Raw genomic sequence first — 15,784 nt, 5'->3', positions numbered from 1 at the left:
ACATGGCACTAAGGGCCAGGTGAGCTAATAAAAACATATATTTCTGACATTGTGAGGATAATATTATCAATTCTTACAGACAACAATGTAAAATTTCTTTTCAATTGATTGATGGTGTTTTTGCATTTATTTAAGTATTTAACACATTTCAGGACAAGAGTACATTGTATTTAAGCCATTGGATAAACTCTTTATTTTACTAGATCTGCATCACCAAGCTAAGAAGTTTTGTTGTTGTTCAACATGATGCAACCACCAAATAGTAAGTATCAGAGCATTTGTACACTCTGATTGTGACATGTCTTGTTTGATTCTAAAAAATCATGCATATCCTATAGCAACGCCTGTAATGTTCTCAATTACAATTTTGATATTTTTCCCTTGTCCCAATAGGTATTGTTTAGTTATATTTTCATTGGTTATATCTAACATTTGATATATTTAGATGTTCTAATAATTAACCTATTCCTATGTCCTATTTCATGACCCTAGGGTACGCTTGATTTCTATTTTGGATATTGTACTTTTACTTTCATTTTTGAGTCATTTCCTGTTTCCGGGTTTGAGATTACATGTGAACCACATAAGTCAGAGCATTGAACCAATGCGTTTTCCATCGAGATTTTTTGAGTCAATCTTTTCATGACAGACCACTATGTAAGTCTTATTATTATCTTTAATGCTTACATTTTATAGTTGCATACATATTTTTGATGGGAAAAGAGAAATTAATGATATTTTTTACACAATTGGCACACATGTTGTTTTCTTACATTTTGCCTAGATAAGCAATGCCTTTATAGTTTATGATAGGTATTTTGAGTTGTTTTCATTCCACTTGCAGTATTAATGATATTGTGACGTAAAATATGATATATCATAATTATTTATGCATCCCACATTCCCTTCACCAGTTTTGAGATATTTTGAGATACTTTGAGGGGGAGACTTTTCTGTTTGAAAAATTGATCTTACCCCTGCATCATAAAGGGAGATAATTCAAGTTTATTTCATAACACTTTTCTTTAAAATATTGTGTGATGTATTATTTGTTATCTGTATTTTGATTCTGATAAATATCTTTGATATTTTGAATGTATGATAATTTTGATTGGACAATTATTTAGGAAAATCCTTTTTTGTATATTTTCAGCTTTTTACCACACACTATGTGCATTCATCAAATAAAAGTGAACTTCAAATGTTTTTTGATTGAGGCCCATAGATGGTTATCTATCTGTCTGTACCTGTCTGGCTATGAGGCGGAATAACGCCCTTTGGTGTACATTGTTGACCGACAATATTCAATGTCACTCATCCTAAATTACCTTATATCTGTTTCTATATCAAAATGTTGTGTATCATAATATCACAAGTCTTTTCTGCCAACATGGGACATGTGCAAAATGCAAGGATTCTAATGAATCATGCATATCTTGAACATCACCCTTAGTTTTCAATGTGGCCAAGCAATACTCTTTATCACAAATTTTCAACAACCATTGTACTCTTTCCTTATTTCAAAGCCATTCAGTGAAAAAAAAGAAGGAAAAAAAAAGCTTGAACTCTGTCCTGTGTCACTGGAAACAAATTAAAGTGGGTAAAACATTAACTTTGTTCTCTCAATTAATAACACCCAATTTTCTTAATAATTGTAAGACATCTCATCTCCCCTGAATTTCAAATATACAAATAGTACATCTATTATGTTTCATGAATACCATATAGCATATTATGTCCCTATATCATATCATCTGATGGATATCAACATTGAATGTAAAAGCCCCCTGAGAGATCATGATTGAATCATAATAAAATTTTAAGATTTGAATTTGAGTTCCAACTCAATCCACTCTGGTTGAAGAAATGATAACAACCAATGAACCAATGAAGTCTTTGTTATGAGTAGTCTAGAGTTCAAACAACCTGCACTAAACCAGCAACATGGTCAATAATATCTCTATCATAAATGTTCATCACACCGACAGAAAATCAGACCTCTGACATTGTAAGTATATAACATTTCCATCACACCCACAGAAAATCAGACCTCTAACATTGTAAGTATATAACATTTCCATCACACCCACAGAAAATCAAAACCTTGGATATTGTGAAGATGTAACGTTTTCATCACACAGACAGAAAATTAAACCTCTGACATTGTGAAGATGTATCATTTCCATCACACAGACAGAAAATCAGACCTTTGAAATTGTGAAGATGCAATTTTTTTTATCAAATTGATAGACATAGAATACATGTAGTTTTTTCATCCCAGACAGCAAAATCAAACCTCTAACAATGTGAAGATAAAATGTCTCCATCACACAGACAGAAAACTAGACCACTGATATGAAGATGTAACATTTGCACCACAAAGACAGAAAACTAGACATCTGACATTGTGGAGATGTAATGTTTCCATCACACAGCTAGAAAACTAGGCCTCTGACATTGTGAAGATGTAATATTTGCATCATATGGACAGAAAAATAGAAATCTGACATTAATAAGATATAACATTTCCATTACACAGATAGAAAACTAGACCTCTGACATTGTAAAGATGTAACCTTTCCATCACATAGACACAGAAAACTACACATCAGACATTGTGAAGATGTAATGTCTAGTTTCAGGGATTTGATACATCACATCTACCCCAAAAAAACTTGAGATAAAGGATACTACTGACTCTGTGAAGTCAACCTCATATCTTGACCTACACTTCGAGATTGATTTAGGAAAATTACTGACCAAACTTGATGACAAATGTGATGACTTTTTATTCAAAATCGTCAACTTTCCTTTTATGTGTGGCAATATCCCTTCAGCACCTGCCTATGGAGTTTTCACATCGCAACTCATATGTTATGCCAGAGTTTGCCTTAACTATGCAGACTTTTTGTATCCCCCTAGACTTCTTACAATTAGGCTTCTGGAACAGGGTTATGTTGCCACAAGATTGAAGTCATTACTGAAGATGTTCTATGATCGTCATCACAAACTCGTGTATCATTACGATGTATCCATCTGCACCATGAAAACTGATTTGTTCAATGTGTCATAGTTTTCCTTTCCTCTTTCCTCTACCCCAGACTTGACTTTTTATGAGCAGCTTGGCAGGTGTTTCTAGAAAAGAAGAGGATGCTTACCCTACCGGTGCACCTAGTCCATGCTCCCAGTTTTTAGTGGAGTCCCAGTTGCTCATTTACTTTTGTTATTTTGTATGTATTACTTTAGTTACTTTATGTTCTTTGTTGTTTTTGTCTGTTTTCCATGTCTGGTTTTTGTCCTTGAATTACATTCTTTTGATTTCCACTAGAATCTTGGTTCCCTTAATTACTCTTCCATAACACAGATAGAAAACTAGACCTCTGACATTGTGAAGATGTTATGTTTCAGTCCCACTGACAGAATAGTGAGAATATTACTTATATATGTTCATCTCATTGACAGAAAACTACTGGAACCATGGCATCATTACTCTAATATGAAAAATTGAGGATAATTGTATGCAGTATTATTAAAATTCCAACAAGAAATTGGAGTTTTCAGACAAACCAACAGATGGGCAGCAGTAAACAATAGTACACCATTTTAAATACAGGCTACAACAAGACCAATGCATGTCAGGGCCTTTGTCACTATCATATATTTGTCAGTGTCTTCAATATGTATAAAAACACTAAGCAAATTAAAACACTACAGTGTGGGTTACAAATTTTCATGCATAATGTCCTTAAAAATGGCTAAGTTCAACATGCTAAAAATGTGGGGAAAATATATCAAATTTCTCATTGGGACATGCACATCTTCAATATGTATGTAACCCCTGTGTTGAGCTTGAACAGTATTGCTTAAATACTTTTTGAGTTGCAGATTTGACAAAGTAGGTACCCTTAAGCATGAAGGACAAATGGATTGACCAATAGGAAATCAAAAGTGTAAAAAAATCAACTAAATAAACGATTGACAATTTCTTGAAAATAATTCAAATTTAAAAAATTTATAACTTTGTAATTTCATATCCCTTTTTGGTCCTGTAAAATGTTTCATTAAGATAAAATAATTCATTTGTCTGTGAATGATTCAAGATGGCAGTCAAGGCAATTCAAGATGGAGTCCAATACAATCGATTTCTAAGTCAATCAAACTCTGAGAACAAAAAAGCCACTAGTGATGGGGACATTTTCTCCACACCAGTCAAGCAGCATGAAAATTGAAGCAAAATTAGAGAAATATAGAATCTACAACGATAATGATTATGGAATTTCTCACATCGAGTGAAATAAATGTTATAGTTTTGATCGCGAGGCTTGTCAAGCTATTCAAACTATAAAATTTATTTCACGTGGTTCAACAAGCTTTGAGTGTAGATTCTGTTTCTCTAATGCCCTAAAAACTAAAAAATACCCAAAAATGAAAAGTGCGCAAAACGTTATGATTCCGATTCGTAAGAAACATGTTGACGTCACACAAAAGCAAACATTCCAAACAAAAGAAACCAGATGATTTCAAAGGTTTTTTCACTTCAAATCTTCCAGAGTCCCTTCGTAATTCTTATTTCAGGTAAGAAAACACCAAAATTATCTCATTTAACTGAAATATAACTACAATGGCAATTGAGACGATTCAAGTTGGAGTCTAAGACAATCGATTTCTAAGCCAATCGAACTCTGAGAACAAAAAAGTCCACACTGGTCAAGCGGTATGAAAATTGAAGCAAAATTAGAGAAAAAATAATTCATGATTTGTCTGTGAATGTATAACTCTGTTAGTTGGGAAATAAATTTGTAGTGGTATTTACTAGTATATGGTAACCTCTATTTTTCATATAAATGGTTATCAAAGTTGTAGATTCATATAGTATCATTACTAAATATTATCTACAATTCTATGGAAAAAGGCAGTTTAGGTAAACAAAAGATATATTTATACTGTCATGTTCACTAAGCTTAAGGTGCTTTAATTTACCTTCATCAATGCTAGCCTCAATGATTTTAGACAATTTCAAGTGACTGATAGCGATCCTCATAACTGATGACTTGTCCAATTGAGCTTGAATATTACTGGGCACAGGCAAGGCACCACATAACTGAGAAAATATTTCGGCTTCCTGACTTCGCCGGTTTCTAGCAGCATCTCTGGACTTTTCTTTCCTCTTCTCAGAACTCCTGAATAAATACTTCTCATTTAATACCAGTTATACATGATCAAAAACCATTTCGGTAATAAACCCTTATTATTGTAATCCATTTAAGACTTTTTCATGTCAAAAACCCACCAAATTCACATTTATTTCTAATGCAAAAACAGAGACTAGACAACCAGTCTTTTGGAAGTTGCACTTATGAGATAAATTAGGAAATATAAGCTCCTTCAGCTGGTAGCCCTGGCCATATTTTTGTTTAATATTTTCTATATGTTCTACTAAATTTTACCCCAAAGTTTGGTAGCCCAGCTCAAAATCTAGTAACCATAGGCTACTGGGCGACTGCTAATTTTTATCCCTAGAGGCTCTAGAGAGCCCGAATCACTCATCTGGTCAAATATAGTTTTTTAACTTTCAATAGCTGGATTTTTTACCTTACAGTACTACTGTCACAAGAATAATTCAATCAATAGAGAGCATCTTAGTTATCCATCCCCTTTTCATATTATAAAAAAATCTTTCATAGTCATTTTTTTAATCTTCAAAGGCAATAATGAACATTTTGGCATTGATCAGTCTCACTATGCTGATCAATTTTACCCCTGTGAAAATTTGGCTAAACACATTGGTTTCTAGTTGTTTCCACAAATCCTCAAATGTTTATGAATGATAGAGGATGATATGAAATGATGGCATAAGCACACTTGGACCAGGTGAGCTAATAAGTTGTTTTTAGGCCATTTGAATTGGAATTTTTTCTTACTATTTTCTTAAACTTTTATATATATTTGAAGTTATTTTTATCAAATTGAGAGGCATACAGAAGACATGACTAAAAGTCATAAAATCCATGCACCCATTTTTAATGACATATTATAGGCTGCAAGGCAGCAAAAAATACCTGTTTTATCAATGGTAGACTATTCCTCTGGTTTGTGTTTTAAGCCGACATTTACAATCAGAGGTTAAAACTTTATCTGCTTGATGATAACTTTGTTTTCTATCATATGCAAGGCATGAAAAGATAATTTTGGTTACCTAGAATAATATACACAACGAATTGAGGATAAAAAAGGCTTCTAGATAGAAGTAACATAGTATACCATTGTAGACAACCATGGTTCATTTCTCTAGGACATGAATAGTTCTACATGTACTCAGTTTTCCACAAACATTCAATATTATATTTCAGATTAAGAAAAAGCTGCCAATAGATATTTTAAACCTTGTGGTCCCAGTCAAGCCAATGAAGGACATTGACCTTACAATGACACCTCACTATAAAGATATTTTATGTGAGCTGTATGCACTAGTAACCACAGAATCATACACAATTCTTGACCTCTATGATAAGTCCTTTAAATGCCATTGATATGTTTGTTACCTTTTATATTAATTAGAGACTGTTAAGATCAATATCAGAGTCAATCCTATGTGAATTTCTGCAACAGGAAGCCATGAAATGTGATCACACTTGAATAAGCCACTACACTCTGCCCAAAAATAGAACTTGTTGCTGTTCATTACAATTTAAACATGCCAGACTACTGCTAGTGATGGAAAATGATATATTTAGTGTATGAAATGAAAAACTTTTATAGAAAAATTCTTCTGCAAGATAAAGGTTATTAGATTTCAGTTGAATCCAGGATATAATCCACTTTTTTGTAACTTTACACTATCTTTCTAACAACTGCAACATTTAATAATGATTTTCCAGTATTCAATCCAACAAAAATTGTTAATTCAACCTATAATGATATAACACATGTATTAGGCATGTAACTGTCTCATATATTGTCCAAACTAACACATGTACATTGCAAACTGCTGAAAGTAAAGAATTTCTATGAGTATTTAAGACTTAAATTCAGAAATGACTACAAATAATGCAATAATACAAAATACATTTGTAAAAACCAAAGGAAATTGTTCCATGTCCCATGTCAGAGTACAATGTACTCACAAGGTATGATGGGTTGGTGGACAGGGGCACCCAGCATATCTCATGTCACATTGCAGCAGGGAGATGGTGATATGTATTGTTTTCTTTGGATGAAATTGCAATATCAATGTGTTTTGAAAAGAATCGAAATATTTAAATGTAAACAGTACGGGTATATACCATGATACAATACAATGTTTTTTGGTGCAATACACTGTAAAGCATAATAATCCCAAATTATCTTGAAAAGAAGGATGAAACTTGCATCATATAACAGAGTTAAAGCAGTTATCTATTCAATGAAGTCCTGGTCCCTACCATTGTGTGAAGATTAATATTTCATCATAAAAATGAATATTTAAACTTTAAATACTTCTACCAGTATTTAAAAATCCTCTTTAAATGAATTATCTCTCTTATTTGTTTATAAATTATATAGGAAAGCTTATAAATTTTATTGACACAGGTAAAGCGATAACAGGTATTCAATACAAAGATCAGCTATTTCTAACCAAATATTCCAGGAAAAACAACCCATAACTTCCCAGTTTTACTTACATTTACAAGTATTTATCAACCTCTTGCAGTAAAATAAAATATAGTATATAGTACATATTTCAACTTCTCCACTTCATGCTTTAGAAAAATATGTTGCAAATAGAACATATCTAGAAGTATATCTGTATGGGGCATTTTTTATGAATTCTAACATGAGAAATATTATATTATATAGGCTCCATTGAACTTCAATCCCTCAGCTGGGTACTGGATACTGGACTGTATTCAAGATATTTTTTCATGACAAGTAAGCACACAAAGAAGCACATGAAAAAGCAGCTTTCACCATAAAAATTACTGCATGAACATACATCTAAAATTTGGAGTATAAAAGTACTCACATTAATCAATGTTGTCAAGTTTGACAACCAGCAGAAATACATGTACATGTAAAGGCAAAATTGTCAATATTTGGAAATTTTGAGTCACAACAGACACTAAGTAAGCCAACTGACCAAAATGAAAGGTGAATCATTTGTACATGTGTTTAGATCAACATCCTAAAAGGTTTTAAAACAAAAACCAGTGTATTTTCAGAGGGGTTGGTTGTTGAAAGAGTAATCAAGGCAACCAAGATTCTAGTAGAAATGAACAGAATGTAATCCAAGACAAAGACCAGACATGGAAAACAGACAAACACAACAAACAACATAAAATAACCACAATAATATGTACAAAGCAACAAATGTAAATGACTCCACCAGAAACTGGGAGCATGAACCAGGTACACCAATAGGGTAAGTGTTGTCTGCTTCTGGTGTAGACCAAAGAGGAAAGGGAAACTATGACACATTGCACAAGTTGGTCCTTATGGTGTAGATGGATATACCGTAACAATCCATGAGTTCATGGTGACAACCATAAAACTTCTGTAGTGATCAAACTGACTGAGGGTTTTTTTAACGTCCTTGACTAATCTATTGGGTCTCACGCAGGTGGTAGTGATCAGCCAATATAAGAAGCTTATATAGCCTTATACAGTACCATCTTGTGCAATCAACCTAAAGTAAATCATGGGTAAAAGACAATCCAGTTACTAAGTATCATCATTACCAAGTTTGACTTAAATCTACCAAGCAGTTTCTGAGGAGTTAATCTTCATATTCTTAACAGCTGATGTCAGACACCTAATGATGCCTGATGTCAAGTGAAGCAGAGATAAACAGACACTTGATTAGAACTCATCAATATATACATTTTGTTCTTGTACACAATATCAGTTTAAACTTCCTAAAATTATCTTCAAAGATTCAATATTAAAAATAGCAAAAAGATGTTGAAGAAAGGCTATTACTCCAACATGGCTAAACAGATTTACATAAAAAAATAAAAACAAATAGATCTCATCATATTGAACATTTTACCCTATGTCACATTGAATAAACCTACCAGTTTTGGAGATATGTGTGAAAAACTTATGTCTCACTCCTATGTTCTATTTTCAGAAACAGTGGCCATGTTTTTTCGACAGATCAAAAACCTCCACACTAATTCTATGAAGAACACTCTAAGGAACATTCATACCAAATTTGGTTCTAATTGGTCAAGTAGTGTCAAAGGAGAAGAAAGTTGAAATATTTTTAACAACAACAACTTTGATGAATGCCAAGTGATGGCAATAGCTCATTTTGCCTTCAGCCAGGTAAGCTAAAAAGCAGAAAAAGCTGAACCTAATGGTGCACTTGGTCCATGCTCCCAGTTTTTAATGGTTGTTCATTAACATAATATGTTTCTTTATATGAGTAATTTTGGTTTATTTCATGTCATTTGTTGTAAGTGTCCTTGTCTGGTCATTATCAATGGATTATATTGTTATGGTAACTGTTCAAATCTCAAAATATTTGGACTCTTGCAGTGTATATTACAAGAAAAAAATTGCTTCACAAATCTGACATTTAGAACATTGTTAACCACTACTAATACACACTGTATATTTTTATAAATGTGAACCCATCTGACTATATCAATTAGCTCAGATTTTCATTGCAACCTAGTGTGTTACACTGACCAAACTGGATCCAATATTCATGCCATTTAAGACCCCAACAATTTTCTGGAAAATGTTATCTATTGGTGTTTAATGACCTGCTACTACCTTACAGTATTCCTCACAACTGAGAAAGCTATACATACATGTATGAAAGCAACAACCATGTACATACAAGTACTTATCTTAACAGCATACATGAATATAGATAGTGCATGTACAATATATATAAACACTGATGATTGAATATCACACTATTTACACTAAAAATTTACAAAATGGCTTACCAGGAAAGCACATCCATATTCTCCATATTGCTTTCACAGACCTGTTTTACCACCATTGTTGATGAAAGTAACGACAACATTCAGATATATGGTCAAGGTGTTAATATCCTTCCATCTGCTTGGAGACCTTTACACAACAATGATTAGTAACCACAGTTACTCACGATTAATCTAAAACCACTCGAAACTCAATCAGGATTGTTTACCAACATTTTTTTTTTATTTGGTATCACAAATTTGAAAAAATCTCTGTATCCATTTCAGGGTTTCATTGCATGTAAATGCAATTTAAGGTGCTATTTATAAATATGAAATGGACACTGGTCAAAGAATAATTCCTACAAAGGCCATCACTTTTTCAATCCATAAACACCTTCCTTTTATTGAATAGACCATAAAGATCCATACACTTTTACTCATACTTGTGTTTCAAAACATGTAAAATTCATGTTTCAGCCCTTTCCAGCCCCCAACAGTGTAAGTAATAATTCCTACAAAATTGTAAATCAATCCCAATCTAACCTATGGTACAGAAATTTTTTTTAGCATATGATAGATATCCATTAACCTGTACTTAAAATTTATGAAATGCTTGCTTTTTGGTTTAATTATGGTCCTTCATTACAAAACACTGGGACCATAACTCCTAAAATCAAACCAGTCTCCCATTTATGCATAAACTTCTATATAAATTCATTACAGCGAGCACCACAAAGCGGTGTGAGCTCTACGGTTATGAAATGTTCCATCTTAATTTCCCTTAAGGTCCCCCAATATACTAACGAAAAAAAAAGTCATGTCCTGGAAGCAACAAAACATGACTGTCCTTATGGAGAAAATTCATCATTTCCTGAAATCAAACAAATAAAAATATAAAGGTTAAGATTATGTTTCAGGAAAAATAACTTCATCTTCTCTGATAGTTTTCAACTCTTTTCTATTTTTTTTATTTATTAAAAGAAGTGAATATGGTGTGTTTTTAAAAAGTTCAGGAAAAACATCAATGTACCATCTTCTTCTATGTATTACGCGAAGGTGTGTGTTGGGAGAAAAATAAAGAGCCAGTTGTAATTTTCAGTACAAACTATGAAATACAAGAAAATGGCATTGATGGATAAAACAACTATTAAATAGAAGTAAAACTTTATTTCACTTAAAACTGTTCTCAAAAATACAAAATGGCTCGATGTTGTCTTGCGTTGACGACTTAGCAGTGATTGGGATTAAAATTTTGCCAATGGGACTATGGCCCCCTTACCCTTCAATTCAATGGGACATTTTCAATTCCAATGGGCCATTCTAAAAAAATTACACGAGACAAAATTTGCAAAATAGCAGCTAAGGCCGGCTAGACATAGATATTGAAGACCAAATGTACATTTGTAGCAAAAACAAACTTTAATTTACACTGCAGACCAAATGTTTATTAAGAGTTAACAATTAACAGGTCAATTAATTGTCACATCAAATCAATGTATTGTCTAGTCCTTTATCATAGTCCACAGATCTCCCATCAGTTAGACCATAACTTGGCTACGGTGTTGAAGTTGTTTATCACAAATGATAAACATTTTTTTTTGTTTGGCTGCAATCAGATTTTTTATATTTTTTGGGGTGCTTCAGGACCTGATAATATGTCTCCACTATTACCAATATTTTCAGTAGGGGGTTTATAACCGTGTCCAGCTGCCAAGTTAGTTTATACAACAATTGCAGTTTGATTCTGGTAATTACCATCATTAATATTTTTTTAGGATTTGAAAAAGATAATTTCTTCTGTTTTGGGTCCAGCTTAAAAATGTCTTTGATGGCAATTTCAATTTCAAATGGGACCGCCAGTCCATGCTTTTCTGATATTATCAAATAATTTTAATTCTTTAAAACGATGTTTATTGTTCTTTCAAATGCGTCAGTGATCCAGAATATGTAATCTAAAAAAAATAGACAAAGTACAGTTTCATTCCCCAGTCTTCAAATCCCCTAAAAAATATCCGCATGCACTAATAAAACATTGTTAAAAGACATGTTCATGCCTTTTTTACTGTCAAAAGTAGTGGACAACACTCCACCATCAATGATGGAAACTTAATGCGTGCACATGACCCGACACATTAGTCACTCAATGCACCATTCTAACAGGAAATGCAACTGCGCATAGTAATCCAAATCACTGCTTAGCTGTGATTCCCGAAAATTATGTCTCCATAAAAATATCTCGAAACTCACTGTTTTAGTGTATACTGTGCACCCCCCTCCTGGAACAAAGAAAATGTTGAAATAAAGTGTGCAGTGTACACAGAGGAATACAGTACATACATGTATCTCCAATTCTCCACTACTCCAATGTTACTGTTGTCAAAAACCTAATCTGCCAAACCTTTGTGCCAAAGGGGTTTTTAATGTCCTTTAATATTTTTATGAGTCTCACAAAGATGATACACATATAGTAAAGCTCACGATGCTTGCTAATTAGGCAACTCCTACTCCATATTACAATCACAGTTTTAATTACAGTATAAATTATTTGAATTTTTTTTAAATAAAATTATTTGAATTTTTTTTAAATAAAATTATCTGAATAAAATTTTATAAAATTATCAAGAAATAAAATCATCAAATATTGGCAAGATTGAATGTCAAACCCGCTAATGACAATAAATGTCCTGAAAATTAAGTTACATGAAATGAAAAGACTTAGGGTAGTCTGTGCTTTATTTTAGAAAAAGGCCATACATTCATCACTGTAACAATGAAAATATTTAAATATGAAAGGAGGACTAAAGTGGGTTGCCCATGGTCTCTTTAATGATTTTACAGTGACTTACATATGTAGCAGAAGTAATCTTTTCATCAATTTTCTACTAATTGCTCTTATTTCTGTCTTGCAGATTCAGCTCTAATGACATTATTGTTATGCGAAATAAAAAAAATATGAATGGTTCCAGTCAACTCACCGAGAAAAATAGGGTCAGAAGGTAGGGATTTTTTGTTGTTTTTTGTTGTTTTTTTTTTACTGAATAGAAAACTGTGCTAAGTCTTTTTTTTATAATTGTTTTATTTTTCATCTTGGCAAAAAAAAACTACTAGGGTGGGCATCAAAACAAGGGTCAGTCGGGAGACCAGAACCACACTAATTTTTTACTTAGGCCTAGCAAGCTGCCATCCTGTCCTGCCTATAGAATGTATTTTTGTGAATTTTAAGTCAATTTTATAGACTTAATTGATACATGAATTTCAAATTTTCCATGCAACTTGTAATAGTAAGTAGACATTACCTAAAATAGGGCTAATACCTTCACAGCCTGTTGAACCCTGTACATTTGGGGACCAATGTGGACATATGATTCATATAGGATACAATTTTCATGGTGTATAGATTTAGCAATTTTTACACACAACTTTGCTGTCATTTCTAAAACACCCATCTCCAAACCAGAATCAATACTATTTTTTGTTGTTGACAGAATATGAATGCAAATTTACTTTAAACATATATTCCTGGAAAAATGCACATCCCAAAATGGTAATTTAACACCCAATTAAGTTTTAAACTAATCCTGCAATTTTTTAGGAGGAGTTGCAGACAATATATGAGACCAAGTTTTGCTGAAAAATGCTAAGTCCAACAGTCGTCATTTCTACAATTTTCCCAAACATAAATTCCTGGCAATACACACATGCCACTATAGTAATCCTTTGAGTTTCACTACAATCCTGCAAATTGTTAAGGAAGAGTAGCAGACAACGCATCAGACTGAAAAAAGCTTAAGCTCAACAGCCATCATTTCTACAATTTTTGTCCAAACATAAATTCCTGACTGTATGCACATCTCCATGTGGTTATATCCCACAAAGTTTCATATCAACGCTGCAAGCTGCTTGGAAAATATTGTGGATTGACAGACAGACAGTGTGAATTCTATATTCTAAAAAAAAAAATTGAGCCTAGGATTTCTCGACCTGTTATAAACTTAGTTTTTATGACTCAGTTTGAACACCAGTGAAAACTTCAATTATCACAATCAGTGAAGAACTGCTTTGCTTTTTCAAATGAACTTATGAAAATATTTGTTATAATGTAATAATTTGTTGTATGATATACATGTTCTTATAACAAAATAAATATATTTTTTTCTTTAACTATACACAAAACAAAGATGTAAGTAATTCAATAATGTGCAGTAAAATCCACTTGAGTTATTAAGTTTCCCATGAATCAACATAACAAACAGCTTTTGTTTTACCCAAGTATAAAATACAGTTTACTTATTTTTTGAAGGTTTATTCATGTGCGGTACATATAGGTCACACATTTCAATGCGCAGAAAGAAAAAAAAACTGTTTAACATATTAGATTTAATCTTGGATATTTCAAGGATATTTCACTTGTGGTGTATCATGAATGTAGTTAGTGAAAAGTTAAACTTGAAATCCTTGATTTCTGATAGGATGCAATAAATGTACAATTAGAATGATTAAATGGAACAATTATCAGATTAGAAAGTGCTGTCTGGTACTACGTTTCCGTTGCATTATGTAATCAAGGATTAAGAAAAGACTAGTAAACATCCAAGTATCTGAAAATCTGCTGAGATGACATCATAAAGAACATGTTGTTTCTAACCAAGAAAAATGTTTATACACCCATTACTATCATACCAATATCTTCAAGAGTTCATAATTTTTTTTTCAAATCATGCTTTTTTTCCAAGGCCTCTTTTGTAATTCGGTATCTTAAAGTTTATAAACATTAAATAAGATAATTGTACATATTCTCTCAATTTCTTTAGAGTTCAAGCAAATTCTATTACTATCAATTCGTCACCAACTATGACTGGACATTACATATTACATGTACAATGAATGTATATTGTTCATTAAAGGAAAAAAAGGAAACCAAGCAAGTAAGATTTAATACTTGCCTACAAATTGATATTCTTATTGTCAAATTATTTTTGTATAAAATAAAGTAAAGGAGAAGGGACATCAAAGGCTCTCATTGGCCAGAAACACAACTGAAATTTAATCATTAAGTGTTAAAAGTGTTAATTGTGAATTTGGAAACTTGAATCCATAACAAATGAGAAAACAAAGACTTCTGATAATTCTAGCATTACAAGGACAAACTAATTGCCTGAAGTTTACCATAACTCGAATATTTTGTCAATTGTGTTCTTCTTGGTCACCCTTGCAGACATATTTCTGGCAATGGTGCCCACACTCAAGAAACAACTTCATACATTGCAAAGACATTCATCACAAGTGATCATGTGTGTGCAAGCAAAATTCAAAAGTAGTCAAAACCAGTAAATGGTTGGATTCTGTCAAACTCTGAAGCAACAATTGAGTCAAGAATGCCATGTTTATCTTAGAAATCAATTTTCATTGAAATCCAGCAATGTTGAAATTTTGCTAATTCTGGTAGTCATTTAAAAAAAAAATGGAGGCTTGACCAATTCTATTCAAATTCTACTGAATTCAGAATGGTATGTGCACCCTAGAAATCAATTTTCATTGAAATTGAACAATGTTGAAACTTTGCTGATTTAGAAAAAAGGCGACTTTAGAAAAAAAACATTTTTGCGCCTGTGATGTCAGAAGGACAGCTATTTGCTTTATTTTCATACAACTGAATAATTCCATTAATTTTATATATTATTTTTTCATTCTTTCGAGTTTTGTTATGAAATTTTGAAAGTTGCATGCACATCCCCTGATCATGCTTGAATTTTTCATCTTTCAAGGACAATAACTCTTATAAAGAGTCATCTGACAACTTTGATCCCTGGAGACTTTTGTAGGCCTTATAATAAGAATCAATTCAGCAATTGAAAGAATTTGGCTAAATC

At 32.4% G+C, this 15,784-nt stretch overlaps 1 protein-coding gene across 2 annotated transcripts in view; it reads right to left on the bottom strand.

The window, feature by feature from the left end:
* LOC148623630 (hypoxia-inducible factor 1-alpha-like) overlaps positions 1-15,784 on the bottom strand; it is a 58,751-nt gene that overhangs the window by 33,641 nt on the left and 9,326 nt on the right. The window contains exons 1-2 of one of the 2 annotated variants that reach the window (XM_088565607.1): positions 9,936-10,065; positions 4,981-5,180 (exon numbers count right to left, since the gene is read on the bottom strand). In XM_088565607.1, coding sequence (XP_088421733.1) covers positions 4,981-5,180; positions 9,936-10,015 — 280 coding nt within the window. In that variant the 5' untranslated portion in view covers positions 10,016-10,065. Of the gene's footprint in view, positions 1-4,980; positions 5,181-9,935; positions 10,066-15,784 lie in introns of those variants that run through there. The other variant, XM_088565608.1, reaches the window with a different exon arrangement.

This window comes from Perna viridis, chromosome 2, assembly GCF_037379345.1.
Source record: "Perna viridis isolate PV_CMFRI_1.1 ecotype Kerala chromosome 2, ASM3737934v1, whole genome shotgun sequence".
NCBI lineage: Eukaryota > Metazoa > Mollusca > Bivalvia > Mytilida > Mytilidae > Perna > Perna viridis.
Note: the sequence above shows the minus strand (reverse complement) of the source record. Positions and strands in the feature narration are given on the sequence as shown.